Source organism: Mustela lutreola, chromosome 8 (assembly GCF_030435805.1).
Source record: "Mustela lutreola isolate mMusLut2 chromosome 8, mMusLut2.pri, whole genome shotgun sequence".
Classification (NCBI taxonomy): Eukaryota; Metazoa; Chordata; class Mammalia; order Carnivora; family Mustelidae; genus Mustela; species Mustela lutreola.
Genome location: NC_081297.1, coordinates 28784217 through 28808974, shown reverse-complemented (window position 1 = coordinate 28808974; position 24758 = coordinate 28784217). Strand labels below are relative to the sequence as shown.

At 34.9% G+C, this 24758-nt stretch overlaps 1 protein-coding gene across 3 annotated transcripts in view; it reads right to left on the bottom strand.

Annotated features, from left to right (window-relative positions):
- UPF2 (UPF2 regulator of nonsense mediated mRNA decay) overlaps positions 1 to 24758 on the bottom strand; it is a 109796-nt gene that overhangs the window by 34325 nt on the left and 50713 nt on the right. For all 3 annotated transcript variants that reach the window (XM_059184154.1, XM_059184153.1, XM_059184156.1), the window contains exons 9-14: positions 18420 to 18528; positions 9785 to 9898; positions 7418 to 7534; positions 5370 to 5555; positions 2874 to 3077; positions 1898 to 2173 (exon numbers count right to left, since the gene is read on the bottom strand). In XM_059184154.1, coding sequence (XP_059040137.1) covers positions 1898 to 2173; positions 2874 to 3077; positions 5370 to 5555; positions 7418 to 7534; positions 9785 to 9898; positions 18420 to 18528 — 1006 coding nt within the window. The remainder of the gene's footprint in view (positions 1 to 1897; positions 2174 to 2873; positions 3078 to 5369; positions 5556 to 7417; positions 7535 to 9784; positions 9899 to 18419; positions 18529 to 24758) is intronic.

Genomic DNA, 24758 nt, shown 5'->3' with positions numbered 1-24758 from the left:
AAATAAAATATCAAATAAATTTCTAGGTACTGAAACAAAAATCCCACTCCCAAACCCCAAACAGGGTTTAAATATTTATTTTACAAAACAATAAAACCAAATTCAAACCATAGTTTTGATACGTTTTTAGTATTTTCTCTATGCTACTTGCTTTGATTTTTAAGCAAGTCAAAGTATCGGAAGATACAAAAAAAAAAGTATCTGAAGATACAGTTTTTGAAATATATAAAAACCATTAATCCACAAGCATTTATTGGACAGCTACTGTGTCATACATGGTGCTGTTCAGAGATCTTCCCTCGCTTCTCCTAGCCTGATTCCTTCATTCTATTTTCTACTTTGTTATCTGTAAATTTAACTAAAAAGCACAACCCAAGAATTTGCTTATATATAAAAGGGTATCCTTCTGGGTGCTTTCTCCTCTCCAATTTGTTCTAGGTCCTTGCTACTGACATGTGGACTTCAACTGGGACCTTGTCAGAAATGCCAACTCTTGGGCCCCCACCCTAGACCAAATGAATCACAATCTGCATTTTAACAGTATCTCCAGGTGGCACATATATACATTAAAGTTTAGAAGCACCACTGCGAAGGTCCTTTCCATCTGGCCTTCCCATACTTAACTGTACATGTACATTTTCTGACCTAGAACACACTGCCCTCATCCCCCAGGCCTTACTCACTCCTTACTCCCAACTCCCTAGGTATATATCCTGCTACACATTTCTGCTTGTTACTCAAAAACTACTTTTGTCTCCTTCTGCTCCTGGATAGTTCTGAGTGGCTTTTTTCTCTCAGTCTGGGATTTCAGAGTGAATGCAAATAAGGACACTCTTCTGAAAGAGAGTTTACTTTTGATGCTGAGAGTTACAAGTGACATTTTGCCACAAACTTTTGGTTTCGATACAGTCTCCAACGTATGATAGTCCTTGCATATTACCGGCAATCTTGACTCTCAAATCTGTAGAATTTCCCTCCCCATTTTCTTCTTATCAAGTCAGAAAACAAGCGAGTAACAAGTTGTCCTCTACTGCATAGGTACGGTGACAGAACAAAGTTATCTGCTCTTCCCCCAGAGCATTTGCCCTCATTTAACAGCAGCCACTATGTGGATATATTTCTGATACTTCAAAAGTCGTAATTTTAAATGTATTTTCTTCAACAAAATAAGTGAAGAAAATACTATCAAGAGATTATATACATTAGAATGATCATATATAACTGAATGGTGCTTTTGGTATTTTATTTTAGTAACACCTGGAAAATTCAATAGTGAGCAGTTAAACCTAAATCTAAGTTAACTTTTGGAACACCAACCTTATAAAAGTTGTAGAACTGTCTCCATACTTGTTTCTGAATTTAATTTATATTATACTTAGTCTAAATTTTAAGTTTATATAATTAACTGATATTAGGATAGAGAGAGAAGCACAACCCAAGAATTTACCATGAATGAACAAATACTTTTTCCTGTGTTGAGAAGAGCACATTTTCCCAAAAATGATAGAAAAAAATGAAATCATTTAGAAACAAGAATTTTAATGTAAAATCAGAACACAGATGAGTTGAAAATGTTATGAGACATATAAAGTCATAAATTATCATACTAAAACAATAATCTATAAATCATACCAAATTTATAAACCATACCAAAATAGTTCCCCAATGATCATTGTTAATCATAAAAGCAACAATGCAAATAGTATGTTTATATAGTAGAATTCTTTTCATCATATATGTTTAATCTCTAAAACATCCTTGCAGGAAGAAAAAAAAATCTAATCTAATGATGAACACATCTTATATGTGATATATGAATGCTGTGTTTCTTCTCTAATATTTCTGTAACACAACCAACTCATTAAATGATGCCAAACTGAATATTTAGTTCACATACCTGAAAGTATACAAGGAAGCAATCAAGTTTTCGTTTACTGGAACCTCTGTCAAAGTACTGGCCACAGGTATCCAAAATAGTGCACACTAGTCTAATTCTGAAAAGGTGTTCAGGAGGATCTAGTGAACTTGGAGAGCCATCTGGGTTAACACCAAATGAAGTAAAAGAATAAAGAGTTCTAAAAATGACAGCTGATTCCACCATTCGATAATTATAAAGTTCCCCTAAGAACTTGGCACTGCTGATGCGTCTCTGATTAAATTTAGGCTGGTTAACCTAAAGGGAAAAAAAACACAGATTTCCATTAAAGAACAGTAATGTGTTGACAAGAGGTAAAATTCTCCTCTGTCACTTGATAATACCAATTATTGAAAGAACACTAAACAGAGGGGAAAAAAACGGGTCCTTTCCTTATTTTCTAGTTAAGTGATCACTTCTGCATATCCTTTTTAAGAAATGGCTATCTTTAAAATGTTTTCCTAAAAAGAACAAGTTAAATATTTAAATTTAGTATTATCATTAACTAAGTTGATGATACAGTCAAGATGTAATTCTCCCTATCAGTCCCCCCATAACTTATTTTTCTGTAATCCATGAATTAAGGAAATGACGAGTGACGAGCCAACAGAAAGAGGAAACAGTATATAGAAATTCTTACCAAAAGATTACCAATTCACCTAATTAAGAGATTTATAGATTCCTATAACCTGAGTTCTAGTGCCCTAGAAATAATTAAAATCTATCATACTCTTCCAAAATAAGCCTAACTGAACTTGAGAAAAAGAAGCAAAAAACTCTCCACCACTAGCCTGAAGGATGACTAGGAAATCTGAGACCACACTAATTTTAAAGAAACACTAAATTGACATCACAAGGGAAAGAAAGGTTTCCAAATTACTCTTTTTAATAATTGGATTTAAAAGTTTACATTCTCCACAAACTCCAATTTGATGACTTCAAGGAAAGTCCTTATTACCTCCATTCCTAATCGAATATCTTCTAAAACTCCGTCCACAACATGGATTCCAACATCTTCTTGGTAGAGGACCAGGCCTGCTAAGAGGTTGGCTACACAATGAATACTATTATATTTCACATTCCAGATATTTATCATACAACAAATAACATAGTCTTTCACTTCTTGGTCCTGCCAGGGCAACTTTCGCATCTGTCTCAAAACCTACACGGAGAGAATTTTGTTTCAATTACTAAGATAAGTACATAATACTCTAATATACCCAATGATATAAATATTTTGATTCTGCAGTCATTTAACTTTTGAAATAAAAAATACTTTAGAGATCCTCTACCAGCTTCTTAGCTTTAGAGACAAGAAAAGTGAAATACTTTTAATTATTGGCAAAATTTATTCACGTTTGCCCTACATCTCTTCATGATGCCCCTAAATTTCCTAGAGTTTCCAGATCTTCAATCAGGCTAATAGTATATACCCATAATACCAGTCACTACAAACACATACCCAAGGTTTACAAAAAATAATACTTTCTTTTGCATATCACTAATGTAAATAATCTCAGGTACTTTTTGTAAATCAAAAATTTCTAGTAAATAAATAAACCCAAGATCAGTGGGTTAAAAGATCACTTGATATGGAGGATACAACATTATACAAAACTAACATTATACAGCATCCTGTTTCCTCAAGTGTAAAGAGGGATAGTAACAGCACTTACTCCACAGTCTATTGTTAAGGATTAGACAAAGTTAAATTATGTGAGGCACATAGAACTGTCTGACTCGTTATAAGTATGACAGAAAAGTCAGCCATTACTATTTCAAAAACTCTACTGGTAATGAGATGGTGAGCAGAGCTCTACCTATAATCAAGTTCCTCCCATTTTTATTCTGAAAAACAAAAAAAAAAAGTTAAAAAAAGGATACTATTAGCAGACTGCAAAGCACTCTTTTCATCTCTATAGCCACCACCCATCTTTTTTTTTTTTTTTTTAAGATTTTATTTATTTATTTGAGAGAGAGAGAAAGAGAAGCAGCAGCAGGGAGAGGCAGAGGGAGAAAGAGAAGCAGACTCCCCATTGAGCAGGGAGCACAACGTGGAACTTGATCCCAGAACCCTGGGATCATGACCTGAGCTGAAGGCAGATGCTTAACCAACTGAGCCATTCAGGCACTGTAGCCACCATCCATCTTTCAAGCACTTAATATGTTCTCAAATCAGCTTCAGTAGAAATATTAATGTTGTCTCAACCACAGAGCAACCTATATTTTTAAACTTATAGCTAATTCTAAAATAGCTTTCAAATTGCTTGTTGTTTGAAACAACTACTATCTGTGATTCTCTGAAAGTTGAGTCCAATTTCCAAAGTCACATGATCATTGCTCATTACCCGTGTATAATGCATATATTACTGCACACCTTTTCTTCTCCCACAGGTTTTCTCTGTACAACAGCTTATCTGTTTCACTTTTTTTTTCCTAAAGAGGAAAAAGGTTCTATACAATGTGTTGTTTCAATTTCAAGAGTTAACCATGAAATGTTCTGTTCAACATATCCTACTTGAAAGTGAAGTTTCTAACAAGGTAACTGCAATAATTATGAAAACAGGTCAGCATTTCTTAACCTTTTCTGGAAAATGACCAAAATTATGAAATTTCAGGGGGCCATGGACCTACTAAAGCCCACTCAAGATTAGGATCCCCTATACTGAAGCAGAATATTAAAAGTCAAATTCATTATATAGTATCAGAGACAAAGTAGTAATGTCAAATATAAACAGTACCAAAATTAAAATTAGAATAATCACTTCAGAAGTAATTAATTAATTAATTAATTCAAATGTAACAAGAGTCACAAAAGGAAAACAAAACATGTGCCCTGTATCTTATGTTCTTCATATGACTTTCACTTTAGTATGACTTGTATAGAAGAAGTCACAATTCAACTTGTGATCTAATTTTTTTTTTTTTTTAAGATTTTATTTATTTATTTGACAGAGAGATCACAAGCAGGCAGAGAGGCAGGCAGAGAGAGAGAGAGGAGGAAGCAGGCTCCCCGCTGAGCGGAGAGCCCGATGCGGGGCTCGATCCCAGGACCCTGAGATCATGACCTGAGCCGAAGGCAGCGGCTTAACCCACTGAGCCACCCAGGCGCCCCTTGTGATCTAATCTTAACTCTCCTAAACTTCACTGCTGAAACTTTAACAGCTCTACTTCAATTTCTCCAGTTACAGAATATGAATAATGCAAGCTGCTTACATTCCTTACCAGTACTTTGTCGAACACTGAAGCAATTTATAAACAAGCTGATCTGGAGAAATTGAAATATATGTCCTGAACCGAAACATTTTAGTACACAGGCTACAAGCCAACTGCACTGTTCTTAATACTACAATCACTAGAATGAAAAATAATTAATTCTGTTGAGTACTATATCATCTTAGCATTACTACAAATATCAAATTGACTATTACTTTATGATTTCAACAGGATTTACCTTCTCAGTGGTAACTTTGGAGAGATCCTTGTACAAAAGTTTCCGGACATACTCCTGGAGAGGAGGACGTTTCTTTTTCACTGTTTTTTCAGCTGGAGGTGGGTTGCAGTAGTAATATGCATTCTCCACCATTGTAACATATCTTGCATCGAGATGCATTGCTTGTTTCTTTCTCATCATTTGCTCCTAAAATAAAAATGTCTAAATCAAAATACTTTCATTCTAATCTTTATTCCTAACCAAATTTCTATTCTTAGTGATAGGACTTCAGGATAAAGGACTAAAAAAGAAAAAAAAAACCACACAAAAAAACGCAATCACTAGGTATTTCTAAGAATGTATTAGCACACCAATATACCAAAATCATGTTTTTAGAACAAATTAGTCCAAGACTACTTGGTGTTAGTCCTTAGGCTCTGACACAGCTCTATGAACAAGAAAACTAAAAGCACCCCAGGTTTATTAACTTGTCCACAGCTCTGAGTATCAACCCAAGAGGTGTTAATTCAAACACACATCTAGTAAACCAGTGATAAAAGCTTGTTGCTTTTGCTGTAAGAGGGGAAAAGATCCACTGAGCCAATCCAGTATCACCCATACCACCATGACTAGTAAATGTTTTTCCTAGCAAAAATAGAGGATTCAAATATTGTAAATAAATACAAGACCTTAAAAGCTAGCTCTATCACATTTTTACATATACAGTCTCTTTTAACCTTAAGAGCCTGAGCCAAAAAAACAAGAGCTTTTTCCTTGTTAGGATAAAAATTTGAACTTGGGGGGCGCCTGGGTGGCTCAGTGGGTTGAGCCGCTGCCTTCAGCTCGGGTCATGATCTCAGAGTCCTGAGATCGAGCCCCGCATCGGGCTCTCTGCTCAGCAGGGAGCCTGCTTCCTCCTCTCTCTCTGCCTGCCTCTCTGCCCGCTTGTAATCTCTGGTCTGTCAACTAAATAAATAAAATCTTAAAAAAAACAAAAAAATGTGAACTTGGAATGACGTTTAAGTCACTAATGTGATACAAGCCTACAGAAAATTTGGAAATCAATTCCATTTGATGGCCTCCAGATTAATATTTTTGTTTATTAGAAATAAATTCTGTTTCTTCATATTAAATATTATTGGCAGAGAGCATTCAAGCTCACAACTGGATTTTAAAAAAACTAAATTATCTAATGAAAATTATATAATCAAGACTTCTGTAACAGTAACACTAATGTAACGACAGTCTATGCCCAGGAATTCCTAAACCTGAGCTCTTTTTAACACTAACATCAATATTCCCTCTGCCATCACACTTCCCATCCTCCCGAGTCTGCAAGGGAATGCATGGATATTATCCATAAGCACAAGAACTTAATTGCTTAATAAACTTGATGGCCATTTCAGCATCCTAAGTAGCTTTAAAAATAGCTTCTACCCCAAGTTAATTTTTCAAGCTTATAGTTTTTAATTTTTAAATTAAATTTTATATTTTTAAGCTTACAATATATATGCTTATGGCACATAAACAACAGCTTCTTAAAGGTTTTTTTTTTTTAATTTATTTATTTGACAGACAGAAATCACAAGTAGGCAGAGAGGGAAACAGAGAGAGAGGGGGAGGCAGGCTCCCTGCTGAGCAGAGAGCCCGATGCGGGGCTCGATCCCAGGACCCTGAGATCATGACCTGAGCTGAAGGCAGAGGCTTAACCCACTGAGCCACCCAGGCGCCCCAAACAACAGCTTCTTTAAACATTCAAGAACATCCATAAAAAACAGCTCTAACACAACAGTATCACCAGTACTTGCTCATTTGCATCATTTATCAAAAGGTATTTGGGGTTGAACTTAATCCTCCTTTACCATACAGTGAATTCACTGGCAGACAAGTGAGGAAAATTCCTACAACTCTCCTGGAATGGCCACAGCACATAAATATGGGAGGTTCTAGTTTAGGCAGAAATGTTTCTTTTTATATAGCAGACCATGAACATAGGCACTGGTCAGTATTTCTAACCCCTTAAGTAAATCAAGAACCTCAAGCTCTTGCTAGGATCCTCAAGCCCTTACCAAAAGTACACTGGTCCTCAGGTGTGATTCTGGTGATCTGAAAAGAAATCTTCCACAGGTTTCTAGTAGAGTACATGCCATTTCAATATGGTGATGGGAAAAGTCTGATAGAAGCATCTGTAACAACAATGATGGTGAGAAAACACAAAAGACAACACTTCAATCCTGTTAAAGAAAATACAGATCTATGTGTATAACAACTTCAGAAATGTCAAGTGTGAAAAACAAAAGCTAGTCTACTTTGGCTTAACAAGATTCACTGATGAGTATCTTGTGTTCAGTCACAAAAATTTTATATAAAATCTTCAATATACTTAATGTCTTTTCATTCAGATAAATATACGAAAACTAGTATCAAAGCCTTTTGTATATAATGACTATTAGATGCTATTTATTTAAACACCTGTGACATAGACAACACAACTAACATTTTCTAAATCACTTTGTGGTTTTTGGATTATGGGACATTCCCTTGTAAAATTCTGACCAAAACAGGCGCACTGTATGAAATTTAGAAATGTAACACATTACTATAGCATTTCAGTATTTATCCTCCTAATCTTTCTCTATGCACATTTTCTAAATCAAAACAGATTCAAACATATCACAGTATTTAATAACTTGGTGTTTTTTAGCTAGTACGACTATTTTGCTGTGTCCTTATTTATCCTTCTATGGCATGATTTAAAAGAGGCATATTACTGCATAATATGAACTACACTAAAACCTAAGTAATTCTTACTTACTGGATATTGAAATTGTTTACGATTTCTTGCTACTTAAACAACTGTGGGACAAACGTCCTTGTAGATAAATTTGTACATTTATTATTTCCTTAAAGCAAACAAATAGAAATGGAATTTCTAGGTCAAAGAAATGTATACCCTTCCCATCTATCTGTAATAATTACTATAAAGAAATATACTAACGTTTAAATTGTTCCATGGTATGATTCCCTTCAAATATAGCACTGAGAAATCCTTCACAATCGTTTTTGAAATGCTGTCCAGAGATCCCTAAATGTACTCTGCTGTCTTCTGAGATGCTCCAAGTAGATTTAGGAAACTTAACCCCTTAATTATCTACAATGACTATTAATATTTTAAACACTCTTAAGAAATCAAGCAATGAAGAAACTTGATAAATTTGTTTAACTTGGGGTTTTCCAAATGTACTTGAATCCGTGAGACCCACTTTGTGTAACATACCTAACAACCTAAGGAAATCAATTTGATACAAAATTTGTCATTGTCTGTCATGATCAATTCAAATTTTAGAATTATTCCATCTCTGCTGCATCAGCTTTACCACATATAATTACTTACTAATTTCTAGCTTAATTCCGTTGCGGACAGAAAACATAATCGAGTAATTTTAGTCTTTTCTAATTTGCTGCGATTTTTGTTGTTAGTTATGGTAAATGACCCACGTGAGCCTGAAGAGATTTTAAGTTCTGATGCTGCTGGGTATAGTGTCCATTAGATCCAGGTTGTTAACTGTATTGTTCAGTTCTGTATACACATACTAATTTCGTCTGCCTCTTCTTTCAGTTAGTGAAAGGTGTTTCTAAGTCTCTCACCATGACCGTGGATTTGTTTACTTCTTTCCTTGTTGACTTTTGCTTTATATATTTTGAAGGTCCCTTACTGGATTCATACTGATTCAGGAAGGTAATAGTTTCCTGCTAAAATTAGCTCTTTGTCATTATGAACTGTCCTTCTTTATTTACAATAAATGCTTTGTACCTTAATTGCTTGATGATAATGAAAACAGGTGTATTTTCTTTTTTAAGATTTATTTATTTCAGATAGAGAGTGAGAGAGCAAGTGAGCATGAGTGACAGGGAGAGAGGATGTCAGACTTTGTATTGAGCATGGGGCTCGATCCCATGACCCCGAGATCACTACCTGAGGCAAAACCAAAAGTTGGATGCTCAACCAACTGCACCATACAGGTGCCCCAAACTAAGTGATTTTTAGTCAGTTCTTCCACGGTATACTCCCCCCACCTTTTAATGTTAGCCTTTCAGGTCTTCATATTTAACTTTCTTAAAGGCAGCCTACAGTGCTTGCTTTATTTATTTATTTATTTATTTATTTTACAGTGTTGTTTTAATAAAGTCTTACATTCTTCAGTTTTTACTTCCTGTATTTTGTCCCATTACATTTCATGTAATTACTGTGATAGCTGTATTTCTATCTACCATACTATTATTTATTTTTGGCTTTGCTCATCTATTTAAAGTTCTTTTTTACTCTTTTCTTGTCCTCCATATTAAACAAATATTCCTTACTTATTTCATTTTTTTCCAGCATTTATAACTAAAACTTTGTCTACTAAAAACAACTCGAACAATGCGGCACTAACCTTTAAACAATGTAATGTATCATTTTTTGTGAACATCTTAAATTTAGTTAATTCTCCAATAAAACGAACAGTTTTGTTCTTTGTTTCAATATTGATCTGGTCCTTTTTTCGTACCTACAAATTAAAAGAAAAGAGACATTAGCTTAGAGAATTAACATTTTGAAATCTCTGATAAAAAATGTAATTTTAATAAGATTGCATTCACCCCAAATATTTTAAATAAATCTGCATAAATTTCTTGCTATTCAAATTACTTTAAGTTAAGGCAAAGTAAGCTCTGTGGAACACGAGTGCTGGGATATGATTTGCAAACAGTTCCATGGTCAAATAATTTTGAGAAATGATACACTTTATTGGGCTTAAACAGGTTCTCAAATAAAGAAGCCTATTTAACCTAATTTAATTCATTTATTTAACATAAAGCTCCTTTTGAGATGCTAGCAACTACGAGTTAACATCTCACTAATATTATAAGGAAAACACTTACCGAAATGCTGCTTTAAAAATAATAAGTACCAAGAGCTTCTTAAGCAAAAATATTAGCAAGGCTTTGTGTATCATACTTATGAACTACAGTATGCATTTTCTATCATAAATTCATTACAGTGAAATTTTTGATATAATCACTATTCTTTTTTTAATCATCAGTCATGGCTGTATATCAAATTTCAAACCCTTTGCAAATATAAGCCTTCTAACTTAGACGCATGTTTCAAAAAATATTCAGCATAACAAAATCCTATTATAATAGTACAAAGCAAACGTATGTCAAGATAAATGTAAATGCATTACAATTTTAACAGCAAACAGACTAACAGCAAACAGTCTAAAAATCTTTTATGTGAACAACAGTGACAATAACATGGTGGTGTCTCGAACTAGTTATAATATACTTTTTCAGAATCCTCTCCTTTCTTATTCAGTTGTTCAAACACTAAAACCAGTTTAGTGTTTTCTTTTCCAGGTTACTATCCTATCTTATTTGTTCCACGTAACAACATTCTGAGAAAGAAACAATAGGTTATAATCTGACTTAATAATTTAACATCAAAACAAGACAAAGCTCTCAGATGACTTGATGAAAGATCAGTACTAAAATCCCAGTTTCCTATTACTTGAGAATTCCACTACCTTAATATGTGCTGGGTTTTAAAATAAGGCCTAACCTCACAAGCAGCTAGATGATTAATGACAGTCATTTATATAAATACTAAACTTCTACATACTCAAGGAGCTAACACTTGGATTGAATTTATCATCTTCATTTTTAAGGACCTACTTTCTATAGCAAGCAGAAATAGGTGTTAAGATTTTTTAGCTCTTCAGGTATAAATTTTAAATAAAACTAAGTTTACTCATTTAAAACATCAGAGCAAAGTAGAAGCTCACTATAAGCATTTATTAAAGCATCAATAAAACTGCATCGATTAAAAATAAAATCACAGAATTCAACTTAGAGAACTTAAATCTTGACTGTTTCAGCAATTCAGAAAAGAGCACAGCTTTCATAAAGATCTTTTCACAAATAAATGTTTGTTAAGTACTACGTATGAAAGGCTTCTCGTACTGATTTATCATTTTTTCTTTTCCTTTTTTTTTTTTAAAGATTTTATTTGACAGACAGAGTTCACAAGTGGACAGAGAGGCAGGCAGGGGTTGGGGGACAGGCTCCCTGCTGAGCAGAACACCCAATGCAGGATTCGATCCTAGGACCCTGAGATCATGACCTGAGCTGAAGGCGATCATGACCTGAGCTGAAGGTTTAACTAGCTTAACCCACTGAGCCACCCAGGCACCCCTGATTTATCTTATTTTATGAACTCTTAGGATACACTAAGAGTATGGATTCTGGACCAGACTTGCTGGGTTTAAATCCCAGCTCTATCATTTACTAGCTGTTACGTAAACTCTGCCTCCATCTCCTCATCTTTAAAATGGAACTAATAAAAGTAACCTACCTCAAAGTTGTTGTCTTAAGTCAACTGATACATGTAAAGCACATATAACAGTGCCTGGCGCTAGGAAGAATTCAATATATATTAGCTACTACTAATTTTATTCATCTTTGTATATTTGTATCACTATTATGTGGACACGAAATAACTGTTTATGGAGTGAACAAATAAACAAAAATGCTTAATGTTTATAGATTATCACAGGGACAAAAAAGAGCAAATAATTTATAGTCAGAAATCTGAGCACCTTTCAGTCATTTTACACCATTCTGGGGGTATATAATCTTGGGTAATTCACAAAAATTTCCTCACCCACTGGCTCGCCTAGTAAAATATAGATAAAAATAAGGATGGTGATGATGACAGAGGCAGTTGTGGTATTAACGGCAGCTATGCTTCACTTGATTTCTAAGCAATTGGTTTACAGAACAAAATATTATACCCCCTTCAAAATGGTATAAGAGATGTTTTGAATGATGGCAAAATGCTTCTCAGTGAGAAACAAAGAATGGAAAATCATATACTATAAATTCACCCCACCCAGAAAAAACTACAGAGGAAAAAAAGGTAAAGAAAATATACAAAAGGATTAATAGGTTTGCTTTGGGGGCGCCTAGATGGCTCAGTGGGTTAGAGCTTCTGCCTTCGGCTCAGGTCATAATCCCAGGGTCCTGGGATCTGGCCCCACATAGGGCTCTTCGCTCAGCAGGAAGCCTGCTTCTTCCTCCTCTCTCTCTCTTTCTCTCTGCCTGCCTCTCTGCCTACTTGTGATCTCTGTCAAATAAATAATAATAATAAAAAATCTTAAAAAAAGTAATAAGGTTGCTTTAAAGTGATGAAATTATGAGGCTTCCCCTCTTCTTTCTAAATTATGTATCTTATATTTTCTAAAGAACCCATACTGAGCATGTCTTTCTTCTACAGCTGAAGAAACAGGGAAACAAAAAATGTATAAGGAAGCAACTCAAAAATAATACACTAAAGCTGAATCGTGAGAGGGTGTGGGGCTGAAAAGTATACAAACATGGTTTTAAAAATCTCTTTGGTGACTCTGCATGTACAAGCTCTTAGTAACTGCTGTGGAACATGATACAATTTTAGGTATTACTGAGCATTATAACTTTCAAAACTTACCATCTACAATTATTCTTAAATATTATTGAGGGTAAGGAGGTATAATCTAAGTAACATGACAAAATTATAGAATTTTTAAATGAATTATGAACAATCAATTCTACCTCAGTCCCTCATTTTCAGATGAAAAAAATGAAGGCTTTTTATTTTTTTTATTTTTTTTTTAATGATTTTTATTTATTTACTTGACAGACCAAGATCACAAGTAGGCAGAGAGGCAGGCAGAGATAGAGGAGGAAGCAGGCTCCCCGCAGAGCAGAGAGCCCAATGTGGGGCTCGATCCCAGGACCCTGGGATCATGACCTGAGCCGAAGGCAGAGGATTTAACCCACTGAGCCACCCAGGTGCCCCAAAATGAAGGCTTTTTAAAATGCTATAACTTATAAAAAAGACTGACTTATTCTGACTATTCATTATTTTCTAGTCTCATTTGTTGACTCCTTATGATTAAAAAGGTATGTCCAAACATTTCTGCGGAAGTAAATAAACTAACAATGTAAAATTTTCTATATATTGGGTTGCCTGGGTGGCTCAGTCATTAAGTGTCTGCCTTCAGCTCAGGTCACAATCCCAGGGGTCCTGGGATCAAGCCCCACATCAGGCTCCCTGCTCAGCAGGAAGCCTGCTTCTCCCTCTCCCACTCCCCCTGCTTATATTCCCTCTCTCCTCTCTCTGCGTCAAATAAATAAACTTCAAAAAAATCTTTAAAAAATTTTTTCTATATATTTCTAGTTCAATGTCTCTTATAGAATTTTACTCACATAATCTTACTTAGCAAAAATGTTGCTTACAACTCATTTATTAGTGACAGCTAAAACTGAGATCAACTGAATAACTAAATTCCTAGGCATTAATAAAAACTCTTGGATACATCAACATATAAAAATTAAGGCTTTCCGAGGCCTATCTAGGAAGACCCTCCTCCCCAAACTGGTCCTTCTATAGCTTCACCCAAATAGACATGATACATTGTCCTCTATAATTTGCTCATTTTGTTCTACATAAACTTTATTCATTTAATCATTCTAATTTTTTGGAAAATCTACTATACACTAGACACTAAGAAGGCACTAAGTCTATAAACAAGTAAACTTGCCTTCAAAGTTTATTTCGTGCTGTGGACCACTGATCTCCAGGGTAAGGTAGGTAAGACTCTTGATCTACTAGAGTGTCGGAAAAAAAGTCTTGGAACTTTTTTTTTAAAATATTTTATTTATTTATTTGACAGAGATCACAAGTAGGCAGAGAGGCATGCAGAGAGAGAGGAGGAATCAGGCTCCCCACAAAGCAGAGAGCCTGATGCGGGCTCAATCCCAGGACCCTGGGATCATGACCTGAGCCGAAGGCAGAGGCTTTAACCCACTGAGCCACCCAGGTGCCCAAAAGTCTTGGAACTTCTATTTAAGTTCTGATCTCACACTTTTCAATTTACTTTTATTTTATAAATTTACATAAAATATTTCATACAACTGCAAATATATAAGTATGCCAAATTGTGATATGTGGTCAATTTATTTTACCACTAGAGAGATTTGATTTAAAAAAACTGAAAGACTGCTAATTTAAAAAATGTCAGTCAGGGGCACCTGGGTGGCTCAGTGGGTTAAACCTCTGCCTTTGGTTCAGGTCATGATCTCAGGATCCTGGGATCGAGTCCCACATCGGGCTCTCTGCTCTGCATGGAGCCTGCTTCCTCCTCTTTCTCTCTCTGCCTGCCTACTTGTGATCTCTGTCAAATAAATAAATAAAATCTTTAAAAAAAAAAAAAAAAGGTCAGTCTGATATGCTTATATTTAAATAAAAGCTGTCCCTTCGCTGTAAAGTAGGCTCTGCTGAAAATTTGGAGAACATGGAAAAATTAGAAAGGAAAAAAATATTTCTTACTGCCCCACTATCCAAGACAGCCACTGCTAACATATTGATATGTAATTATTTTCTTTCTTTACGTTCCAAGCATTTTAACATAACTATAAATTTATTCTGTGTAAGATTTTACAGCTTGCTTTTTTTTTCCACCAAAAGAAGCACTTTTTGTTACGAAAATTTTTTAGTAAGTATTACTTTCGATGGCTCTATATCATCTCAGCACTGCGACTACCTGACCATTTTCTTAATTCACTGTTGAGCTTCTAGCTTACTTTCCATTTTTTCCCCACAATTCATGATATGAATAAAGCTTTTTTGGGTATATAGGATTACTTAGGACAAATTCTCAAAGTTGTCCAATGTATAAACGCCTGTAAGAACCTTGAAACATATTACCTAATTCCTCCTCCAAATTCTGACCTCAAGTGGTTTCTGGTTTCTATCATCTTTACTAATCTGTTGGTCAAATTAGTAGATTAATTGTTGTTTTAACTAGAATTTCTTGGACTACTCGATGAGATTTCATATAGTTCTGTTAACCAGTTTTAGTTCTCAAGTGAGATTCTTTTTTTTTTTTTTCCTCAGGTGAGATTCTTAAACAAAGGGTATGATTGTGATAATATGCTGGAATTAGACGACAAAGACAGGGAAGCCTAAGTACAACACTATTCTCATAATTCAAGCTATGAAGAGGAGATGCTAGATTTGGAGAAGTATTTTAGAAGATAGTACCAACAGAATTTGGTGAAGGCTGGCTCCGGAATGTCCAAAGAGCAAAAGTAGAAGTACTTCTCTTAGAGACTAGAGAAAAAATATTGCAAATTTACAGACAGAATGAAGGTTGATATGAGGAAGTGAAGGCTGAAGATTTTTTTTTGAGAATTCATGAGTTTATTTTATAAACATATTTACCTAGAACTACATGAGAACCTTCTAAGCATCAAGAGAGAGGTTCTGGCAAGAGACATGTATTTGAGGTTGCTGAGAAATAAAAGTCAACTAAAGCCCAGGTAAAATGTGTTCTGTCAAAAAGGAGGGTGAAGAAGAAGGTCTGGGGAATGCAAAAATACAGACTCAGCTGGAAAAAAGTAGAAGATATTTTACTCTTGATACAAGATATTGAGAAAAGCAGTCAAGTAAGAACCAGGAGAGTGTGGTGGGAGAGAAGGGATGATTATTATTGTAATAATATCTATGTCTGAGCACTGTGTGATGAACTTTTTATCCATTATCTTGTATAATACATAAGAACAATCCCATCTGAAAAGATACCAGTATTATCCCCACTTAAGTAACTCGACCAGCGTTAACAATGCTAGCAAGTGGGGCAGACAGAAGGGCAGAAAAAAAGAACAGTCCAGCAGTTTAGAATCTGTAGGGACATCAACTAACTTAAAGTGATTAAGAGGATGCTGGTGGTCTCTGCCAGGGTGCTATGATGAAATAAAGGGTAAATGTCAGAAGCAGAAGAGACAAGTATACTCTAAAACAACTCGAACAAGAAACAAATGAAAGAGGGTGGGGGGTAAGGTTGAAGACATTTTCTTGTTGCTATTATTTTAGTTTCACTTAAGGATGGGAAACTTTAGGCACATATAGAGACAAAAAGCAAGTTGCTGGCAAAGTCTGCAGATGTCAGGGTTAGAAAAGATAGATCCTGGAGGAAGCAGAAATGATCAAGTTATTTGATCAAGTGACTTCAAGTTACTCTTCTCTCCCCTGAAAGCAGTGGTTCCCACAGTATTCTCCTAGAATTCCTAAGTCTCCTAAGTCTCTGAGTCGTAACAAAGCATTACATCAGGAACGAAACTTCCAAGTCCCACAACTCTCACCCCAATTATCAATTTCAATTATCAATTTCGGTGGGAAGCAAAGGATACATGAATAGAATATTCTTTTTTTTTTATGAATAGAATATTCTTAATCTTAAATTTCTCAGCAAAAGCATTAATTATGCTTGCTCCAGCATGTATGTTGTTTTTGGATTTGGTTGAGGGGTATATATGTGACTCATATAAATAGAGTCATACTGTCTGCCAGGAAAAATTTGTTTTGCATAATGGGATTAAATAAATCAAAAAGAATATCATAACTCTTGATGCATCAATTCCTGAACTGGCAGCATTTATCAAAGTGTGTTCTTTGACCCCTTCCAGGAGGTTCAAAGTGCACATTACCCTATTAAAGCTTTGGGAATTCTTAAAAGGGAACAAAACAAAATCATTTAACTCTCTTGATCTCAAGTGTTTCCAAACAGCCTTTAAAACACAGAAACCGGGGACGCCTGGGTGGCTCATTTGGTTGGACGACTACCTTCGGCTCAGGTCATGATCCTGGAGTCCCGGGATCGAGTCCCGCATCGGACTCCCAGCTCCATGGGGAGTCTGCTTCTCTCTCTGACCTTCTCCTCGTTCATGCTCTCTCTCACTGTCTCTCTCTCAAGTAAGTAAATAAAATCTTTAAAAAAAAAAAAAAAAAAAACACAGAAACCGGTGCTTGCTTAATACTACGTATGAAAATCCAGAACACACTTCAGCAAAAACTGCCCCAGAAAAATCTTAACCACAAATCTCATATAAACTAACTCCTATGGCAAGAGGCCTTTAGAAGTCATCCCACTCTTCACTGAAGACTTTTTCCTTCTCTGAACGCAAGGTTCTTACTCCTGAACAATTCGTTTGGCAATTAAACATGCAATTTCTTATAATATCAAATATACTCAGGGTTTAAATGTTTATTTCACTCTCATTTTTGTATTTATGCCTTTTCTTCACAACTAGGTTGTGAGATTCCTGTTCTCAGGAATTATTACTGTTCTCTGAGCACTCAGCAATACCAATTTCTGTACAATGAGCAATAAAGTGCATGCTGGGCACAGCAAACATTTATGTGCAGCACAAGCAACTTGCTATTAAGCTAAGTTTGTCAATTTTTTCCCATTGGCTAATATAAGCACTTGAATTTCATGCTTTTTCAGTCTACAATATTCACTTTCAGTCATGTTTAAGGAACCATTTTACTCCTTTCAAGGCTTTATTTATATACCCTTACGAGGTGATGGGTAGTATGGATTTGGAGAACAGCTAACAGGTAATTTAAGACTCCTAGAACCAGAAAGAGAGAGAAGCTGTCTGGAAACTGGTCCCTGGTACTTACCAGGGTACTCTTTAAGAACTTACCGCTATACAAGATAAAGATTGTTAAGGCAAGAATCAATAAAAACATGGGCTATCACACCATTCACTGCTCAGATAAATTATACAACCTCGTGTACCCCAGACATTTGGACTCCCGACACCCCAACGGGCATCCTCCAGGCACTGTGCCCTGACTTGCACAGCCAATCCTGTTTCTTCTGGCAACACCAGTGAGACCTGCTGGCTCTCTTGACCTTAGAGAATGGTTCTTAGTTTACAAAAGCAAAAAAGTGCAGTACCTGTAGGAAACAAGGTAGCAGCAGCAGCTCATCTATTACTACTACTTATCAATTTCAAGCTTTGTTGAGAAAATTACATTTTAAAATCTCAGAAGCTCATTAATTCTGAACTCTTAACCACTATCAAATTTCAGAAATATGCTTACCAATACAAAATTATATTCTTAAAGAATCCTCACTCAACTTATAAGTATATAAATATGTGTGTATACATATATAACAAAATAAATGCTTAAATACATACATGAAATCTGAAATCCCCCCTCAGCATGGAACAAAGATCCTCTGCTACATCAGACATGCAGGGATGCAATGTAGCAACCAATCTTGCATAAAATGGTAGCAAATCCAACCTGCAAAAGTTATATGTGATATATGTAAAAGGAAAGACATACCAGAAGTAATTAATCTTAAAATTTAAACTTTCTCAGATATATTCACACATTAAATGATAAAAACTAGTAATCGTACAGATGTGCCTATTATTGCCATCATAATGAAGCATAAGGAAATTCAACCTGCTTTGTGAAAGCTTACTAAGAATCTGGCATTTGCTCTTCAGTGCATTTACTGCACATGTGCAATTTCACTGAGTACACAATTTTGATAATATATGAAGTACCAAGTGCAGAAAACATCAAGTTTTGACATGGCCTGAATTTTTGATCACATAATTACTAAGTAAACATACCTAATGGTCACTTACATAGTGCAAAACAGAATCCTTTTAAACTATTTCCTTCTTTTATCCACTGGTTAAGTTATTTGGAAACTTTAAAGTGAAAGGGTAACAATAACCAAGATGGCATCTAAGAAGTCAAAATATTATCCAAAACCCACACCCTAACTTCTGCATCTTACTCATTACAGAAGCTACTCAGATTCACCCCCAGTGCCTATCCTCTCTTACTTTAGACAATAACTGGCAAATATATGGTTATTCATGCTGCCACCCCCTTTCATTATTAGAGCGCTTTCTCATCAAATCTGAATGCAGCCCCAGAGTCCTGCTTAACCCAGCACTCTAGGCAGCCACTACTAATCAGAATGAATACACAAGCTAAAATTACTTTCCATTCCTGCCACAGCCATTATTTTACAGAATTCGATTTCCAAATGATGCAATACTCAGCCGATGCTGCAGATTAGCAGCAGTGAGGAATTAACAAAAGCAGCTGCAGTGACCGCATCAAGTCATAGGGAGCTAACAGTGAGAAAGGAAGTTAAAAATTATAAAAATTCAACACAAAAGCTCAAAAAACTAAGCAGCCCACAGCCATGGAGAATAGAAAAACAAAAATCCTACAGGTTATCCCTGAATACATCACTACAGAATAGTGATGAAAACAGTTTCATCATCAGAGGAAAAAATACGCACACCATGCAAGGCTTAGATTAGATCTGCAAAATTCAAAGCATGGACAGATTAAGGCTCAGCTGGAAGAAGAAACACAGCAAAGAAAGAAAGAATGGAGGTTAATCTGAAAGGTGGAGAGAAGTGCTCAAATTCATACCTAAGAGCCTAAAAACCTTTGCATTCCTCTTTGACCATTATAATTTCTTCTAAAAATTATCATTTAGTTCGTTCTTACATGCCAGGCTCTGTCCTAGGCACCTAATAATATACTTCATTGAACTTGTTGATCCTAATAACCATCCCATAAGGTGGATATTTTAACTACCATTTCAGAAATAAGGGAACAGATGCTGAGAAGTCAGGAAAATAGTAGCTTTGTATTAGTGACTCAGTGAATTTTGTTAAAGACATCACACCTTTCTTTACTGAAACAATGAGAAGTTCAATCCATTATATAAAGGTCTAACGCAAAATATTTAATGTTAAATGTTACTTTAAATGTTTCTTTGAATTATTTAAGAAGTTTTATGAACTGAAGGTTAAGCTCCTGTCATACAGAAAATATGCACATGTGGGGCACATTACTCCTTGATATTATAAAAATGAAGTGTTCCCATGATATATTCTCACAAATAAGTAGCAATTTTCTTCATGTCTATTAGCTTAAAAAGCCTAGGACAAATGAACCTTCAACTTTCTTGCATAACAGATAGATTCACACTAATAGCAAATTTACTTTATAAATTTTTAAACTTTGGTTGGAATATTGTATTTTAATATAATTGTAATACATTTTGTTAGAATATATTATCTGGTTTTTCATTTGTTTTTCAAACCCACTTGAGCAACAAATACTTTTTTATTTCAGTTCATAACCAATCGCCAAATACAAATAAACTACTTATACCTATGCCTAGGTTCTACCACCCACAATTGCCACAATTTCCAATCAGAAAAATGAAGAATACATTAAGTGAATACAAGAGCTGAGGTCATAAGACAACAAAGAGGAATGTGCTCCGAGTTAGGAGACTCAGGTTCTAACTCTCTCAAATAGTACTTCTGTAACCTCTAGTCTCAGCTGCCCTGGGTAACCCTCCCATGGCTGGGAAGCTCACCTCAGAACCTCCGCACTGGCTCTTTTCTCAGCTGGAAGATGCTTTTCTCTTTCCCCAAATATCTACACTTACACCCTAACAAAGGCCAAATCTTATTTGGCTAATAATTCATCTCCTCAATGAGACTTCTTCCAAATACTCCCCTGAAACCACAAATCCACCAGGCCCCATATGCCCCCAATCCTCCACCCAGCACTGTTTTTTTAAAGTAACATTTTCACCTTCTAACATATTATATAATCTACTTACTTGTTAGGTTTATTACCTTGTCACCCTTCCCCACCAGAACATAAGTAAACTCCATGGGAAACAGTTAACTAGTACTCAACACAGTGCCAACAACACAGTGGGTGCTCAGTAAACATTTGTTAGATAAATAAATATTACTGGTATCTCACAATTAGGTTTATTTATTAATTATTTTCTTTTTTTAAGCAGACTCCACGCCCAGTGCAGAGATCAATGCAGGGCTTGAACTTACAACTTCTGAGATTGAGAAATGAGCCGAGACCAAGAGTTGGACACTTAACCAACTGAGCCACCCGGGCTCCCCCAGGTTTACTGTTAGCTTTTAGTCAAAAATATTCTTCACCACTCTGAGGAAGGATCATCTGATTTTTATAAAAATAATATTAAACTTCATCTAGTTTTATATTTTATCAAAGCTAGCTTATCAAATATTTTATATACTTAATAGGATAATCATATATTTTCTTATTTTATATATAGGTTTCCTATTTAAAATATCTTTTTAATCCTAAAATTAATCCTCTGATCCTGCTGAATTTTTATTTATTATACTATTAAATAGGATTTGCTAGTTTTTTACTTGGAATTTTTATATGGACATTCAAAAGTGAGACTGGCCAATCCTTCAAACCCTTGCTCTTTGTTAGATTCTGCATATTCATAGTAGGAAACAGCAAGTTTGCTTTTCTATGCTTTAGAACAAACAACACAGCAGAAAAATCACTTTTCCATAAAAGACTGAAAGAACTCAAAAAAACTATCCAGGGATGCCTGTGTGGCTCAGTTGGTTAAGCAGCTGCCTTCGGCTCAGGTCATGATCCCAGCATCCTGGGATCGAGTCCCACATCGGGCTCCTTGCTCGGCAGGGAGCCTGCTTCTCCCTCTGCCTCTGCTGCTCTCTCTCTCTCTCTCTCTGGCAAATAAATAAATAAAATCTTTAAAAAAAAAGAACATATTAAAAAAAAAAACTATCCAGTCTAACTCTATTTAAGATAAAATTAACTGATAACTTCATAGGTCTACTTTATCTTGAAATAATTTGGAAATGTATGTTTTCCCCCCAAAATTTAGTTTCAAGTGCTTTAAAAAATATTTCCAGCATATCATCGGGCTCATTTCTTAAACTTTTAAATGTTCTTTTTGTTTAAATTTTCTAAATGCTTCCCTATTTGGATTTTAAGAAATAGCTCTTGAGTTTTTAAAATTAATTTTAATTTTGGTTGTCTTTCTCAATGTATTTATTGAAAAATTTCAATACAATTTAAGATTATATCCACTTAGCACAAAAATTTTGACCTAACTGTATCATTTCCTTTTTCTTCTTTTCCTGGACAAGTCACTTATACTTTATTACATTATTTTCTTCTTCTACAAAATCAGCCCAATCTATATCAAAGCTTTTTCCTAGTCCCAAAAGAAAGAGATAGTTAACCTTTCTAGAGGAAACCAGTCTGTGCTATCCATTCAGGTTCTTATCAGTGAACTAACAAATAAGTAAGTGCTTTCAGCTTCCAAAGCGATTTAAAAAAACAGTTTAAGGATTCCCTGGAAGATCTTAACTCTTTTACGCCTTTCCAGATAAGATAGTTAGAAATCCTGGGTTTTGTTCTGGCCACATGAAAGTGAAGTTAGTTATTCTATTTTCTCGGAATCCTCTACTCATATAAAGCTCACCAAGTTCTTCTCAAGCTAACACTTTCTAAAATTCCTCTTTTGGGGCTCCTGGGTGGCTTAGTTATTAATGTCTGCCTTCAAATCAGGTCACGATCCCAGGTCCTGGGATGGAGTCCCACATCAGGCTCCCTGCTCATCAGGAGGCCTGCCTCTCCATCTCCCCGCTGCTTGTGTTCCCTCTCTCTCTGTCAAATAAATAAATAAATAAATAAATAAATAAGAAAGACACATAAATAAATAAATAAAATTTCTTTTCCATTATACCCATCACAATTAAAAGGACGGCTGAAAGTAAATGTCACCCTGCCCTATTTAAATCTTCAATTTCTTGACTGTTCATCCATTACTTCGCAAAATAAAACCCCTCATGTTGTATATAAGGTAATAAATTACATATTTCTTTAATGTTAATTCATCTTAAATATGCTTTTCTGCCTGTTCTACCCCTTTATGCATGCAAGGCTGCAAGTGAATGGAGTGCTAAATGCTATGCCAACCACATTAAAGATATTAACCACAAAATAAAACATTTTAATGAAAGTAAAGAGTAAAATTTATATTAAAATTTAAGCTAGGTATGTATTTTTAGACTTTTCTGCAATTCAACTAGAAAATAAACTTAGATCCTCCCTCTGAAAACAATTTTTGTCTTCAGAGTGAGCGTTACTTTTACCAACAGTTAATGAGTGAACCATTTGAAAAATAACATTTTTTTCTTAAACAATAAAACCTTGCTTACATTTTAAGGTCTCTTAAATCACACATTTAAGTATCTTACTAGCAGTTAATGATCATCAAGGTAGTAAACATCCAGGCATTAACTATAAGTAATAAAGAATGCAGAAACACATTTTGTTACTGAGTGGAAAGAAAAGAAATTCTTAAAGGTTTTTATGTCATAATCAATCAGCTTTCTAAAAGAAATGTCCAGCTTTTTTTTTCTTTTTAAAATCTAAAGAATTTAAGTATTGGAAGGTATTAATTTTACCTTGTTCAAAAATGCCTAGAAAAAGGAGGAATGTGAAAGAATACCGACACCATTCAATTAAAAGAATACAAAGGATTTTCTTCATTGAAACAATGAAGCACATGATTCAAAACATATGACACGTAACAAAAGGTTGGAGTCAGTTACTCTGAAATCAACAACCAAATGCCCTAAAGACTTTTTCACAATGTTCCACTCCCAGTGCAACAGTGCCATCAGGTGGTATAACATGCTAACACGCTTCAAAGACTAAGGAAAAGCTGTTGAAAGAATCAGGGGAAACACTTCATTCTCTTAAGTTTGTTTATATTAATCTAAATCTAAAGAGATTCTGATCATCCATCTGTAAAAACTTGGAAATTCATACAACTTCAAAGTCATTAAAACCAATATTGGGTTCGACTGTACCAGAACAATGAATAAATAAGCCGTTTCTAGGTACTTTACACTCAAAGTTAGTTTAGGGGAGGGGGCCTTTCTGAGATACTAAGCCCAATCTCTAACTTGATCTAGGTGGTGGATACATAGGTATACCTAAGATGTGAATACTTTGTACAAAATTTCAATTATAAGTGTTAAAGTTAAATTACAAATTAACTATAAAATGATATGAAACATCAAAGGGAATTTCTCGTAGATTTCATTTCTATGGAGCCCTTCAATAGGCTGAGATAAAATGCCAGGCTTCTAAGATTTTTTTTGGCCAACTATTTATTTAATGAAGGAAAAACACACTAACAGTAAAAACAGTTTCAGACTGAACCTTTAAAAACTGTACATGTTTAAAAAATATTATACAGATGGACATTAAATTTTAAAACTTTTATGCTAAAAATGACACCAAGAAAGTGAAAAGACAAATCACAAAAGGGGAGAAGATACTTGCAAATTATTTTGATAAGACACACATACGAAGAACACATAAAGATCTCCTACAACTCAGTAATAAATAACATATTTTAAAAAGGGGGTAAAGGATTTAAACAGACATTTCTCCAAAGAAGACATACAGATGCCAATAAGCACATGAAAACATGCTTAAAACCATCAACCATTAGGAAAATGTAAATAAAAATCACAGAAAGATACCACTTCAGACTAGGATGGCTATAAGCAAAAAAGGGACAATAACAAGTGTTTTGAGGATATTGAGAAATTGGAGCCCTCATACATGGCTCATGGGAATGTAAAATAGTG